This window comes from Arvicola amphibius, chromosome 2 (assembly GCF_903992535.2).
Source record: "Arvicola amphibius chromosome 2, mArvAmp1.2, whole genome shotgun sequence".
NCBI lineage: Eukaryota > Metazoa > Chordata > Mammalia > Rodentia > Cricetidae > Arvicola > Arvicola amphibius.
Window position 1 is genome coordinate 35,392,454 of NC_052048.2, and position 15,635 is coordinate 35,408,088.

General features: G+C 47.3%; 1 protein-coding gene across 2 annotated transcripts in view; it reads left to right on the plus strand.

Annotated features, from left to right (window-relative positions):
• The window catches only part of Srgap3 (SLIT-ROBO Rho GTPase activating protein 3), a 222,449-nt gene that overhangs the window by 156,461 nt on the left and 50,353 nt on the right, over window positions 1-15,635 (plus strand). For both annotated transcript variants that reach the window (XM_038319202.1, XM_038319203.1), the window contains exons 5-8: window positions 6,099-6,284; window positions 10,273-10,401; window positions 11,886-12,107; window positions 14,442-14,543. In XM_038319202.1, the coding sequence (XP_038175130.1) occupies window positions 6,099-6,284; window positions 10,273-10,401; window positions 11,886-12,107; window positions 14,442-14,543 (639 nt within the window). The remainder of the gene's footprint in view (window positions 1-6,098; window positions 6,285-10,272; window positions 10,402-11,885; window positions 12,108-14,441; window positions 14,544-15,635) is intronic.

The following is a 15,635-nucleotide window of genomic DNA, read 5'->3' on the forward strand; positions in this document are numbered from 1 at the left end:
GGTGGCTGAGGCCAGAGACAAGCACTCAGGATGCATCAGTGTGAGGCTTAGTTCCCAAGTGGCTTCCCCACCTGCACCACAAGGGTCCCAAGAATATTGAAGGGGGTTCTCGTAAAACACAAGGGACTCTGAGAACCATCTTGTTTACATGAATGATGTCTCTACCGCGTGTGGGGAAGCCCTGACCCTAAACAACTAGCCTGGGTTCTCGGTCGCCCCACACAAAGGAACGAAGGACTGAGGTTCTGGCATTTGGAGGGTTTTTGTTTGTTTGCATTTCTGCCTTTATGCCACCCCACCCATGAGGGGTCATGTGATGAGCGGGTCTAGATTCAGAGTGAGATCACTCTGTCAGGTGAGGTCTCTCTCTGGGTGGCCTTCTCACCTCTTCCACCTGTCCTGTGGGATGCCTGCTCACCATGGATGTATCCGTTGCTGCTTATTTGTGTGTGGATGGCGAGATGTAGCTAGACACTGAAGAGAACTCCTCCGTGGGGATCTGACCCAGTGTGAGGGATTTTGCCAAGTGAGGTGGCCTCATGAAATCTTTGAGCAGAAGTCAACAGAGAAGAGATGGCATTTGACAAAGCATGAGGGGGAGGTGCAGTGGCCACAAGAAACAGCAGGGAGGCAGCTGTTGGCATGTGGGAGGAACCTGTGCTCTGCCAGTCAGCATTGTTCATGAGTCATTGCCCTGAGCTTGATCAGTTGGGATCAGGACTGATAGGGGTAGCTGGGGAGCTCGAAAGGAAGAAAATCTGCCTTTGGGGACTCAATTATTGGCAAGGAACAGGAATCCAGCGTAGACCAGCTGTTTTAGTGTTTAGTGGTGCTTTAACTGAGTATCTGAGGCTAGGTAGGTGACCTACTAAAAAAAAATAGATGCTATTTGGTGTAAGCTCTGGGATCTGGGAGGTACATGAACACGGCACTGGCTCCTGGTGAGTGCATTTATGCTATGCCATCTGTGGCAGGAAACGGGAGGCCATGAAAGGGCCACCACAGACAGTGAGAGGAGTATGAATCTGTCTTATGACACATTAAATTCATAACCAGCTTGCAATAGCCAACCTACTCAAGCAATGGCCACATTAGTCACCTCTCGACATGATCACACGGGGGACTGATGTTCTAAACAAGTTTTGGGGACCCAGTCACACCACATCACCAATTATGTGAACTTGCCAATCTATTAGTGGCTCGGGCATATCTGAACCCACGCAGGGACTTGTCTGTCATTTCATGACCAACTCGCCAAATGCAGTGTGTAGTTTGAGGACAGAGGCTTTCTCTGTCATCTATACTATATTTTGAGGACATTAGATATAATCCTGGCACACAGCTGCTTGGTAAATATTTAATCACAGGAAGTATAGCTCTCCTTCCTCTCCAGTACGCTCACTAGCTCTAGGGCAGGAGAACTTGGCCTCCTTCCCTCCCTTCCTTCCTTCCTTCTTCCTCTCCTTCCTTATCTTCTCTCTCCTATCCATCCATCCATCCATCCATCTATCCATCCATCCATCCATTCGTCTGTCCATCCCCTGTAATCTACCCATTTATTGTGCATCCATCTATCTATCCATTTATCTACTCTTCCATCCTTCCATTCTTCCTTCTTTCCTTATTCGGGAACCAGCATGTAGCTCTTTTTTGTCTCATTTTCTTCTTTGTGAGCTTCTCCTACCAAGTTACCCCCTCTTGACCTCCTACCCTCCTCCTAATACCGCAGTGCCATGCACTTCCTCAGTATTTCAAATAAGGTCCGCAGGGTACCATCCAATTGGTTTGGCTTAGATTGTTAGCCCCCATCATTACAAATGGATTGTAATAATGTTTGCCAATTGTCCAGGCCTGGGTCTCATGACCACTGCCAGGATTGGAGGTCATGTCAGTTTTCCACGAACTCCATGGAACTGAGAATAATGGAGGGGAATTTTGGGGGTTTCCTCCAATAAAATCAGGAAACTGTTCTTGGAGGAGGACTAGATGATTCCAGGCAGAGACAAACAACAGATGTGCACTGCAGGGACAGCAGGGCGAGGAGGGGAAGGGTAAGGCCATGGCTCTGATGACCAGTCACCTGGCATTTTTCTATGCATCCGTATTCTTCAGCCCTGTTCAGCTCCTGCTCCTCTTGGGCTAATGTCTCTTTGTCTAAAACACCCATCCGTGCCCTGAGCCCCATTCATACAGGTAACAGCGTCTCCTTCTTCAAGGCTTGGTTTAGCTATCACTTCCCAGGAAGGATTCCTGTAGTGCCCACACTCCCACATCACAGCTCTTACCACGCTCTGTGATTCTCTGATAGTAGCTAGTATCATTGTTCATGTTCCCACCATAGTGCATATTATCTTAGACTCCATAGTCTTATACTCTGCAGTACTTCCTGGTATAGTGTCTAATATAGTAACAGCTACATAAGAAGTATCTAATTAGGATTTAATGACAAAGGATATAACTTCTTATCCGCAAATAGTGTCATCAGATCAAAAAGAGTAAAACTAACTGTATAGTACCCATTTTACCTTCCTTCCCTCCTTTCTCCTCTCTCCTCTCTTTCACCCCTTTCTCTTCCACCTCCCACCCATGCATCCCTCCATCCTCCCTTCCACCCACGCGTCCGTTCAGCCATATCCATCTACACAGTCATGCCTGCATACAGAAATACAGTGACAGCTGATGGCAGTCTGCCGTGATCTAGTGCCTGAGGCAAGGACCTACCTCAGGACTTTGAATTCTAGTTGGGACAAGACAGTGTCTGGACAGGAAAAATGAACAAGTGGAAATAGAGATCAAGTTCTATAGAGATCATAAGTCACTTCAGTGGGAGGTCAAACACATTGTAGAACTTCCCTTCTTTCTTGGATGTCTTTGTAATGACTTAGCCCAGGGGCTGCAGACAGAAGTCCATGTTCCTTAGGTTGGCCCTACCCAAGGATCAAGGCACACCCCGACTGCATCTTTGAGAAAATGTTTCCTAGCAACTGATCCTCTTGATGTCTTATAAAGAATTCCTCTTTATGGATGCTATTGACTTCCAAGTTCTCTGTTATCTTTTGCATTTAAATGAGGATCTAACAGATCTCCACCATCCTTCCTTCATGATCTGGGTGTCTGGGAAACTGGGAAAGGCATATGAATACAGCAAAAGATAGCATGGTTATCAGATCAAAAGACCCAGCCTCTGGTCTCAGTTTCTTTGAATGAGGGATTACTACACCAAGATCCCTAGAGGACCTCCTGGGTCTGAAAACACATGAGTCCAAGATAGTGTCCCAGTTTATGTATCCCTTTGAGGATGTTCTCTAGAACCGCTGTGCTAGGTATCATGTGGGATGGAGGCCTCTGGACAACACACACACACACACACACACACACACATACACACACACACACACCCTATCCTAATGTACGGCTGCCAAAGGCCAATCATTTTGCACCTCTTTTTCTAAACTACCTATGCCTGCCCCTGTCTGAACATCACCAGGAAGGCATGAAGACACGCGTCCTATCCATAGAAACCTTGTGTGTAGCAGCATGGTTGAGACTCCTAAGTTCTTCTGAATCCCTGTGAGCTTTAGGATTCTGTCATCCCTTTGCATGATAGAGGAAGATGTACCAAGGGGGAGCCGCAAACTTGTGCCCATTAGACTCCCACAGGGAGTCAGCCATCTTGGCTTTGAGCCTTAACTCTATGGATTTTTGTGAGAAACAGATACTGTGGTGTGTACAGAGCTTAGAAAAGGCTCAGCCTGTAGGAAGTGCTCAGTAAATCTTAACTGTTGTTGCCCTTTTAATTGATATCACACTGCTTCCTAGAGTGCCCTGAGGATGGTTTGAAATGCTCCTTCCATCGAAGCAGATAACTGGAAGATGTTTGTAAACTCTGAAGTACCAGATTAAACTTAAATACGACTTAACATCCTGAATTGACAACATCAAGCAGGCTCTCTAGGCTATTAAACCGAAGTCTTTCCCTGAGGAAGCCAGTGTTTCAGTCCAGTTGCCTCTGGGTATCTGTCAGTTCTGCATCTGCGGAAATATTCAGGAAACTTCAGGGATTATTCAGAAAAAAATGTCTATACTAAGTATGGACAGACTTTGACCTTATAATTATTCTCAGCGCAGTATGACATCTATTATATAACATTTATTACAAGTGACCTGGAGGTGACATAAAGTCTACAGAAGGACAGACTCAGCTTTACAAAGTTTTATGTAAGAGGTGAGCATTTGCAGATTTTGGCATCCACGGGGGAATTTCTGAGAACCAGTTCTTTATGAATACCAAAGGATAACTGTAATTAAATAAAGACAACAATTGAGGGTTTCGGTGTAAATAAACTTGTTTCAGACTGGTCTGCAAATAAGTTCTGCAGTAGCAGCTGTCTGACATGTCACCCTGAACAAATGAATTCCCTATTATATTTGGGATCAGGATTCAATGGGATCACGGGCAGCTGGGCTCCAGGTTCTCGGGACTCTATTCTTCGTGCATGGGAACTTTAGGACAGTCCAGGAAGTTTGCTTGTCAGGCACAAAAGGAACACTGTGTGGTTCAAAAGGAGTGAAAGAAAATTAGGCGGTGGGGGCGGGGATACTGAGGCAGAGGAAAATGGTGGGATGTGGGAGCACCCTGCTGCGACTTCACCCTGCAGCACTAGACAGATACACACATGAATGACGGAGCAGATGATGCAGGCAGTGGTTCTCTACCTTTCAATACAGTTCCTCATGTTGCGGTGACCCAACTATAAAATTATTTTCGTTGCTACATCTTAACGGTAATTTTGCCACGGTTATGAATCAGAATGTAAATGTCAGTGTTTTCTGATGGTCTTGGGTGAATCCTGTGAAAGGGTTGTTTGACCCTCCCCCCAAAGGGGTCATGACCCATAGGTTGAGAATCACTGATGTAGGCATACAGAGAAATGCTTCCCCCACCACCCTTATAAACTGCCTGGTACAGATGATAGGCTGCTGCTGAGATGAGCCGAAGTAGAAAAGTCGATGTAGCAATCATCACTAATCCCAGGAGGGTGTGTGTGTCTACATCCTTACAGCAGTTAGCAACATGCCAGCAAAACCACAGAGCTGAGTGCCTCTGAGTGTAGAGGGATGGGGGAGCATCCCAGGGGGAGGTAGGAACCCCAAGAAGACCGAAGTAGATATTTCCAGTTCTTGACTACATGCTCTCTGCATCAATCATGGCTGAAAGACCCTTGGGAACAACAGGACCTCTTTGCTCACCTGTTAAGGCTGCAGTCATTACTTCTGGCCACTAGATGTCAAGCATGTACCAGTAAGAACTCTTTATGGGCTGTGGGGGTTTGCAAGAGTTTACCAGAACCAGCATCCTAGATGGATGAAATCAGCGAGAAGTGGGTTCTTGTGGCTTTGGAGTAAACTGCAAGTGAGCCATGCGGGTGGGCTGCAGAGAAGTCTCCATCAAGATCCGAGAGGAAACGCTAACTTCATTTCTCATTCATAGGACACTTGGCAAGTTTAGAAAGGTTTCAGGATGATACTTGGGACTCAGAATTCCCCCTGTTATAATCATATCCTGTTTTGTTAGAGGAGACAAGTAGCAGAGTGCAATTTGCTTTGTTGGGATTCTTTGTATAGCCACGGTTGAATGTATTCCAGGGACCACAGAGTATCTATTAGGTTACATAACAAGGCAGTTTTCAAAGCCCGTTTTAAGGGCTTTCCCACTGACTTGAGGGTAGAGATGAGGAGGAAGGATAGAAGGGTTACATCTAGCAGGACTAGAGATGACAGCCAATGAAGGCCCAGCTTGCCATGCCACCTGTGGGCTGTGGTGGCTGTTCTTCATTTCCCGTTTATTAGCTCATGCTTGACACTTAGCAGGGACTTGATGATGTGGATAATAATGATAATGAAGAAGAGAGTGATGTTGATGTCACTTGTGATAAAGTCAGTATACTTGAGGAGCATCTTCATCTCCAGCCCTCAGGAAGTCTGAGCAGAAGTAAAGCAATTAAGCTATGTGGAGTTTGAAGTGGGGCCAGGGACCACAGGATGTACCATGTGGAGCCATAACAGGCTACTGGTTTCTTGTACGCATGTGTCCCCAGGTCATGAAAACTTACCACATGTACCACGCGGAGAGCATCAGTGCAGAAAGCAAGCTGAAGGAGGCTGAGAAGCAGGAGGAGAAACAGTTCAACAAATCAGGAGACCTCAGCATGAACCTGCTCCGGCACGAGGACCGACCCCAGCGCCGCAGCTCTGTGAAGAAGATTGAGAAGATGAAGGAGAAGGTGAGTGGGAGAAATGGGCCAAGGCACGAAGAGGAGAGCCATGCTACAGACTTGCCTTCCCCTTTGGTTCCGTCTGTGCTGTTGTGATTAAATAGTCTGACAAAAAGCAACTTAAGGGGAGAAAAGAGTTTACTTTAGCTTACTGTTCCAGGTTGCAGTCCATAACAAAAGGGGCATCCTGAAAACGGCTTTTCGTATCACAGCCACGGTCAAGAGCAGAGAGGAATGAACATACTCGCTCACTCGATTGCTTGCTTATGCTAAGCTGGCTGTATTCACTTAACAAAGTTCAGGACCCAGCCAATGAAAGAGTGCCACACACATTCAGGATGGATCTTCCTATTTCATGTCACTCAATTAAAACAATGCCTTACAGGCCTGACCAGCGTCCAACCCAGTGTAGACAGTTCCTCATTGAGATTCTCTTCCCAGATCATTCCAGATTGTGGTAAATTAACAGTTAGAGCTATCACAGGTTCTCCGTGAAATTGTCATGGCCATGTCAAAAGCCATAGCTTCAGAGTCACTGTGTATGGGTACCACAAAACCTTTTCGTAGGTGTGATGGAGAGAGCTCACGATTTCTAGTCTGATAGCCTGGGGTTAGTTTGTTTGTTTACTTCTGTGTGTTGTGTGCAAGTGTGTGCACATTTTTATGCTAGTGTGCTCCTCACCTGTGTGCAGTTTTGCAGAGGCCAGAGGCTGGCATCGAGTATCCTCCTCTCTTGCTCTCTCTGCCTTACTCTTTGAGGCAGGGTCTAGCTCTGAACCTGCAGTGCACTGATTGGCTAGCTCTGAACCTGCAGTGCACTGATTGGCTAGACTGGCTGGCCATCAAGCCGCAGGAGTCTCCTATCTCTACCCCACCCCCAGCTCTGGGCTTATGAACCTGAGTTCAGTTTTCACAGGGGTGCTAAGGATCCAAGCAGGTCTTTATGCACACGGAACCAGCACTTTCCCCACGAGCCTCTCCCCAGCATCTCAGCTGGGGTTTTCTATGCTGTATTAACAGTCTCCCTGACCTTCAATTTTCAACTCTGATAAATCAATCTTATTGCTCACGATGGCTCTGATATATTGATAGTGGCTGACCAGAGTGCACTGTTGGGAATCCTGAAACCTTCTCAAGGCTTAGTTGAAAAGGTGCTGAGATCACTTAACAATGTCTGCTATGGGAGTTTTGCAGGGCACGCCCCATCTGTGGCTGCTAACTCTCTTCAAAGGCTATGATCTTCTTGCTGAACACTCTGTATCCATCTGCTCCCCACAACCAGGGAACATTTGCAGAGTCTTCTGCGTGCAAGTCATTACATCAGATGTTTGTCTGCTCTTCTACGGGTCTAATTCTATGATTACAGGATCCGTTAGCTCCAGAAATTATAGACTGGGTGGGAACAAAGTGTAACAGAACCTGGGTAAACTGGGAAGCTTATGAAAGTGTGTGTGTGTGTGTGTGTGTGTGTGTGTGTGTGTGTGTGTGTACTGGTATAATTTTTGAAAGTGAGGAAAATAACAAAATCCAGTCAAAGACTTAATACCAAGATGTGTAAGAAATTGGAATAAACATTATTATTATTATTTTATTGTATGTGTGCTTTGTCAGCATGTCTGTAAATGCCCCACTTTTATACATGATGCACTCAGAGCCTAGGGCATCCCCTGGAACTGGACTTACACTTGTGAGCCTCTATGAGGGCACTGGGAATTGAACCTGGGTCCTCTAGAAAAAGGACCAGCACTCTTAACTGCTGAGTCATTTCATAGAACAGACAATTCTTTTTTTTTTTCTTTTTGGTTTTTCGAGACAGGGTTTCACTGTAGTTTTAGAGCCTGTCCTGGAACTAGCTCTTGTAGACCAGGCTGGCCTCGAACTCGCAGAGATCCGCCTGCCTCTGCCTCCCAAGTGCTGGGATTAAAGGCGTGCGTCACCACCGCCTGGCAGAACAGACAATTCTTAAGAACCTGTCTAGGTGGTCTGTAAACACAGAGCAATTTGCTCAGCATCATTAGCAACGAAGGAAGTGCAAATGAAAACCACAGCACAACTTGGGGGAGCCCCACAGCTCCCCCAAGGACCAGGATAAAAGGCTGGCAGGAAGAAGCAGGGATGAGAATATGGAAATCAGGAAATCTTGCACTGCTGCCAGAGGCGGGTTGTGTATGCGAGTGGAAAGCCATCTGGCAGCTCTTCAGATGTTAGGTCTACATGGACCAGGCTACTATGTGACTTAGTTGTGCCACCCCTGGGTATCTGCCCCAGAGGCATGAGAACATATTTGTCTAAAAATCTGTATGTGAATATTTACAGTAGCACTGTTCATAGTAACCAAAACATGGAAACAACTCGAAGACTCAGCTACTGATGAACATAGCTCAGCCATGAAAAGGAATGAAGTCCCGATACATGCCACAATGTGGATGAACCCCAGAGACATCATGCTAAGTGAAAGAAGACAGACTGAAAGACCACAGAGTATACAAATGAACTTATGTAAAATGTCCAGAATAGACAGACATACCCATGGACACAGGAAGTAGATTGCTGGTATTCCACATCTGAGGAAGAGGAAGATGACAGGTGCTCATTGGTTCAAGGTTTCTCTCAGGAGGAAATGCTGGGGTGGAAAGATACTGGCTAGGATGCTAAAGGCTCATTCCCTGGAACAGCCATATGCTAATTAACCACATGGCTCCTGGGCAAATCACTTTTCTTCTTCGGGTCTCATTTCCTCACCTATAAATAGATGAGTTCAACTAAGATGCCATGATTGTCCTTTTCCTTTATAAAAGTGAAGTCAAGCCAGGAAAGTGATCTCAAGGTCATAATGGGCCCCCAGATAGGGTAAGGAGTGTTCAGACTTTCTATAAATGGATGCCGACTGACACAGGACATGAGTTCCAGGGGACATCTGCTGAGTGGTCCCAGAGTGAGAGGACTTAAGATGCCTGAGGAGAATTACAAGGTTGGCATTGGGACTGGTTCTACTCCAAAGCTAGATCTCACGTGAAATGGGAAAGAGTAGCTAGCTGAAGTAAGAAGGCACCGTTTCTTTAAAGAGACCCAGTGCCAAGACTCACCAGACTGAAAGGGGCAGGGACAGTTGTCCACTGTGCCTACTTGCGCTCCTCCCTTTTGGATTGGCCTAGGACAAAAGCGGCTTTGCCAAAATTCTGGGTACTCCACCCTATTCCTCCTGCCATTTAGAGCCAGACTCGCTCTAATCTTTTCTTCTTCTCTTCTCCCTCCCTTTCCCCCTTTCTTAAAAATGACCCAAGACTTACTTTAGTTGCTCCGTTTTTTGGCTACCACAGATCTACCACCCACAAGCAAGGCAAGTCATGACCTGCCTGCATGGAGTTCACTTTTTCATGGGAGTACCAGTGATCAACAAATAAACAAAGCTCATGAATACATCACAGGGCAAGGGGAGGGAGATGCAAGAGAGACATATCAGACAGACAAGGCCATCATCAGTACCTCATGTGGCTATCACTTTGGGTAAGAACCTGAGTGACATCAAAGAACGAACCATGTAGAGATTCAGGAATGTGACTTATAAGGACTCAAAGCAGAAATGAACTTGGTCTCTTGTAGATGACAAAGGAGGTTAGGTGAGAGAAGGGGAGTCTGCAGAAAGATGGGGCTGGAATGGTGACCTGGAATGGTGGCTAGAAGCCATGTCTTGGAGGACCTCTGGGGCATTGAAAACAGCTTGGGAAGTCCATGGAGGGCACTGAGGGTGGGGTATCTTATCTATAACCCATCTGGTAGAGACCCCCTGAAAGCTGCTGGGTAGCAAATAATGCCATAGCTGACTGCACCTGGGTTAGACAAGGTGCATTGCTGAGTTCAGAGTTCAATAGTGCTCCCTTGGCACAGAAGCATCCCATAGCCGGGAGGTGGGACTCACTGTCATATGGTTCCCATGGAGACCATAGATCCTCCCTCCGGCTGGCTTGGCTTTGATATCTTCCTCTTCTTCCTCCAGAGGCAGGCCAAATATTCTGAGAACAAGCTCAAGTGCACGAAGGCGCGCAATGACTACCTGCTGAATCTGGCAGCCACCAACGCAGCTATCAGCAAATACTACATCCACGATGTGTCCGATCTCATTGATGTGAGTAACCTGGGCCGCTGGGTGGGGCTCCATGCAGGCTGAAACATCTCGTGAGCTAGGGGATGATGGGGCCGGCCATGGTCCTCAGTTGCCCTGTGAGCTGACCAAGCTTTTGTAACCCTGCTAGAGGGGAAGGACTGGAAGTGTCTGTGGCTGGGGTATAAGCTAATTCATGATCATACCTTCCATGGACAGAAGTGAGTTTTGGGCCATCCTGCTTCCCCCCAACCCAGCTTGATTAGTCAGATATCCAATACCAACTTCCAAAGTCCTCTCCTGTGTACCAGAGCCTCTGCGGGGTGTGAAGACATATGAGGGAACTGTATACAGTTCATACCCTTAGAGGCTGCTGGTATGGAGAAAGAGAGGGGGCCATTCATTCAGATACCCTGGGTCCAGTCGGCCAGGTGTTCACCTTGGGAAAATCACTGGAGACAGAGATTGTTACAGAATCTCTTGGTATGGGAAATTCTCCTGGGAGAAATGAGTTTGATCACTGAAGAGCAGAACACTGAGTCTATGGGGAGCTGGCTGTGCAGGGCTCCCTGGAGAACACCAGGCTTAAAGAAGGATGTTGTGAGTGGCAGTGATGGGAGACTGTGTCACCTACATTAGAGCTGGGACTGTTTCGCTTGTCCCTCCCTCCCCCCATGTTAGGTGGGGTAGCCATTCATGTAGCTGCTCAGTAGAGGTTTGGTACTGGTTGCTGGATTCATCTTCTCCAACCGTGTAGATCCTATTCTGGAAGTCAGGGCATGGGGAGCAGGGTGGGGCAGTCTGCTCAGCCTTCCTGTGGCATAAAGCCATCCCCCTCTTTCCTTGCTCTCAACTTTCCTTTCAGCTTTTAGCCTTTTCATCTGTTCCCTTGCCAAATGTTTACCAAGCGCCTGACTGTGCACTAGGACTTGAGTCTCAGCAGTGGGCAAGAGCCAGCAGGCCCATGGAGCACACCTGCCTAGGGCATGTTAATAGACAATTACAGTGGCAAGGGAGGCAGGGGGATGTGCAACTCTGCCCAAAACTCAGTATGGAGCCGGGCGGTGGTGGCGCACGCCTTTAATCCCAGCACTCGGGAGGCAGAGGCAGGCGGATCTCTGTGAGTTCGAGACCAGCCTGGTCTACAAGAGCTAGTTCCAGGACAGGCTCCAAAGCCACAGAGAAACCCTGTCTCGAAAAACCAAAAAAAAAAAAAAAACAAAAAAAAAAAACTCAGTATGGAGAACATCAAGGAAAACTTTCAGAAGGAAATGGCCTATAAACTAAATGGCTGGTGGAGAACATTCCAGACAGAGAGCATGCATGAGAGACTGTGGCGGGCCTGGGGAGCTGAAAGAAACTCTGTTTTACCCACATTTCAGTTCTCAGCTTCCTCTGAGGGATTTGATATGGTTTGTTCAGGACTCCAAAGTGCTGTGGACTGAAAGGTGACCATGGGTCACCACCCCGGCTCTCACCTGTACCTTTTGTCCTTGCCTTTCCCCAAGTGCTGTGATTTGGGCTTTCATGCCAGTCTGGCCCGCACCTTTCGGACCTACCTCTCAGCAGAATATAATCTGGAAACCTCTCGCCACGAGGGCCTGGACGTCATAGAGAATGCGGTGGACAACCTGGACTCCCGCAGTGACAAGCACACCGTCATGGACATGTGCAGCCAGGTCTTCTGCCCTCCGCTCAAGTTTGAGTTCCAGCCCCACATGGGGGACGAGGTAGGCTTCCTGCCAGAACCCTGCCTGGGTTCTCTATGAGTCTAGTTTCCGTTACTGTATGAGAGCACCTAAGCCTGAATAGCTTAGAAAGGATAGAGCGGTGGTTCTCAACCTGTGTGTGGGTCATGACCCCTTTGCTGAACATCTATCTCCAAAAATATTTACATTGTGATTCTTAACAGTAGCAAAATTACAGTTATGAAGTAGCATCAAGATAATTTTTATGATTGGCAGGATCACCACAACATGAAGAACTGTCTTAAGTTGCAGCATTAGGAGGGTTGAGCAGCGCTGGAATAGAGGCTTCTTCAGCTCCCAGGGAGGAAAGCTAGGAAGTCCGAAAGCAGAGTGCCAGCATCTGCTCAGCATCTCATGAGGGTCATCCTGTTGTATAGGGACATGGTGTGGTTACCACCGGGCAAGGCAGAGCAAGCGTGCAGCCCCAGTCTGCCTTTCTTCCACTTCTGATAAAGCCTTTGGTGTCCTTATCCTCACCACCTCATCTAATCCTAATCACTTCCTGGCAGCCCCACCTCCAAATGCCATTTGTACATGACTTTGAGAGCAGGGCATGTTAGCATCATCGTCACTAACTACTTCTGTTCTCTCCCATGCTCCTGGAGCATTGTGGGATGAGGACAAAAGCCTCAAGTACATATGCTGTTTATTTACCAGAGGCCGGGGGTCAGCTCTTAATTCATGAGCTTCTTCAGATGGTCTTCTTGTCTTGCTGGCTAATGTCACCATCTACAGAACTGTAGGGCCTTGGCTTTCCTTAGGCTTTCTCTTAGATGTGTTTAGGAAACCTCAAGGATGCTCCAGTCTGCCTAGAAACAGTCTCCTATCTCCTTAGGCCTCGGATGCCCTACAGTACCATGAGCCTTTGACACATCCAACAATTGACTTTCCTTCCCTGCTTGTGCTGCCCAGACCCTTGCTGAGGTCTGGAGAGGAAAACAAACAAAAAGAGTGTGCAAATGACAGGACACTGTCCACTGTCCCCATGCAGAAGACAACTCCCTGTCTGCTGTCCCCATGCAGAAGACAACTCCCTGTCTGCTGTCCCCATGTAGAAGATAACTCCCCGTACTTTCCTGGATCATTTTCCCTCTAGGAGCTGGGAGGCAGGTGGGTGTAGAACCACAGGAGGGTAGAGCCAGCCAGTCTTGGAAGGTTAGGGGGAGCTCAGCTGGACCATGTGTGATATCTGCTTCTGGGGAGGGGCAGGAGACATCTTTGAAGACAACAACTGCACCCTCTATATGGCTTTGCCCTCTTCCTTCATTTGCACAAGAGAGGACTTCTACTAGGTGACACCACTCTTCTGGGGCATCCCCCTGTTCTGTTCTGCCCTTTGGTCTGTCACCTGTGACTGAAAACTCTGGAACTAACTGGTTACTGTAAAGTTTGGCTACCTAGTTAGCAGTTAGCAGTGAGTAACTACTCACCAACTAGCCTTATTATCCTACATGATCTTAGCTGTGTTCCTAGAAGGGATGAGAATCCACAGTGTGCCAGGTAGCCTAGCCCAAAGGTGGTAACACCTTTGGAAGGGAAGACTCCAGAAGAATAGCACAGCTGCTCTTGGTATCTGTGGGTGACTGTATGCATGTATGGGTATGTATGGGGGGTTGGGGGGATGTCCAAGTCCAAGGGTACAGAGCACCTTCTGTAGAACAGCACAGTGGTTACAAAGAACCTGGGCGCAGCCCCCTGCAGACTTGAAATCCTCTTTGCATTGCTTAGCTAACACTGCAAATGTTGTGCATCGTTGCTGTCCTGTATTGTTTGGGGGGTGAGACAAAGAAAATGCATGCCCACATTCAGTCCTGGTGTTTGGTTTTTCCTTCCTATGTATACTTCTGTCCTTATGGCCATGAAACTTGTGGATGCAGAAGACCAGCAGTGTGGGCGTCCAAGTTGTCTCTCTGATACATCTTTATGCATTCCTGTGGTGACAGGATCACTTGTCAACTGCTTCATTATACTTGCTACTGGCTGTTCAAGCAGTTGCTTTCATTCCACAACTCCCTGCCTTGCAATTAATTGGTTTGGCTTGCCAAGATTATGTTAAAGGTCTTTGTAAGTCCGCAATTACTGTGTGAATTTAGAAGGTTGTGACTGGGAAGCCACACTGGCCACAGCAAGAGGGTAGACTCTGGATTAAGAGGACCCTAGTTCCCACCTGGTATAGCCTTGGCTGTGTCCAACATGGGTGACCTGGGGCAGGTCGCTCTGCCTTGCTGGACCTGTGTCCTGGGCTCCTGGTGGAATGTTAATGATAGCCTCTACTCTGGCTCCATGCAGCTGCAATGACAGAGTTTCTCTCTGCAGGTCTGCCAGGTCAGTGCACAGCAGCCCGTCCAGACAGAGCTGCTTATGCGGTACCATCAGCTGCAGTCCAGGCTGGCCACTCTCAAGATTGAGAACGAAGAGGTGAGTGAGCTGCTGCCCTGGGTCTAGTTCCCTGGACCTTGTGCGGGCGAGTCTCACGTCTTGGAATACATAGGAAACAATAGTCCATTGTTGAGAGTCTACACAACCACACAGCATACCTGCACTGAAAATCTTTAATGGCCCAAAGATGCTTGCAAGATCTCAGATGAAAAAGAAACAGGAGGAAGTGGGACTCTATGTTTAGAATGATTGTAGATTTGCAGGCATAGAGAAAAGCCCACAGGCAAAATGTTTTGAAATGTGACCCTTGGCTCCATCTCAGCTGTAAAATGACTGGTGATTACTATTGACTTTGTGCTTTCCCGCCTCATTCTCTGAAATCAGCTTCTATCGTTATCATCAGAAATCAGAGTAAGTATTTAAAAATAATCAATGAAATAGTTAGCTCAGGCTACCCTAAATGTATTTTGAATTTTAAGCCATTTGGGTCAATCACACAGCCCAGTGTTCCCCCATATTGCTAGTGTGGCACAGCATCACACTGGGTGGGTCCATCCTAACATGGACTGAAGAGGCCAGGTAAACAGTGTCCTTTTAAGACCTAAATACCTCACCCAGAAGAGGAATGCCAGCCAACCCTAGCTCCCTGGAGAGAAAGGACCTCAGAATTTGGGCAGTGCCACCCAAGGTTGCGTGACAAACTTATCCCAAAGAAGTAGTCATGGCAGAAGGTGAGAAGGTAAGGCCACTGTCTTCAAGTGTCATGCAGGCTTTCATGGACAGTAGAGACGGTTATGTCTGTCCTCTACAAGGGACAGAGATAGAAGAGATATCACAAATCAAGGCAGATCTAAGGAAGGTCACAAGAAGACAAACGGACTTGTCTTTTAAACCTGGCTCAAGAGATAGAAGGCTGACTTTCCTTCTGTTTATCTTCTGCTTCCCCAAAGGATTTTAAATGGTTCACATGTATAATGCCATTAATGGAATTCAAATGGAAATCAGGGCCACAGGGAGGAGAACCAGGCACATAGCCTCTCTGTGGGCTGCGGATGGGCTTGGGTATGCTTATCCTTGAATCAGCTTCCGGCATTCTGTGTTGGAAAAAAAAAATTGATTTTGATTTAGTCA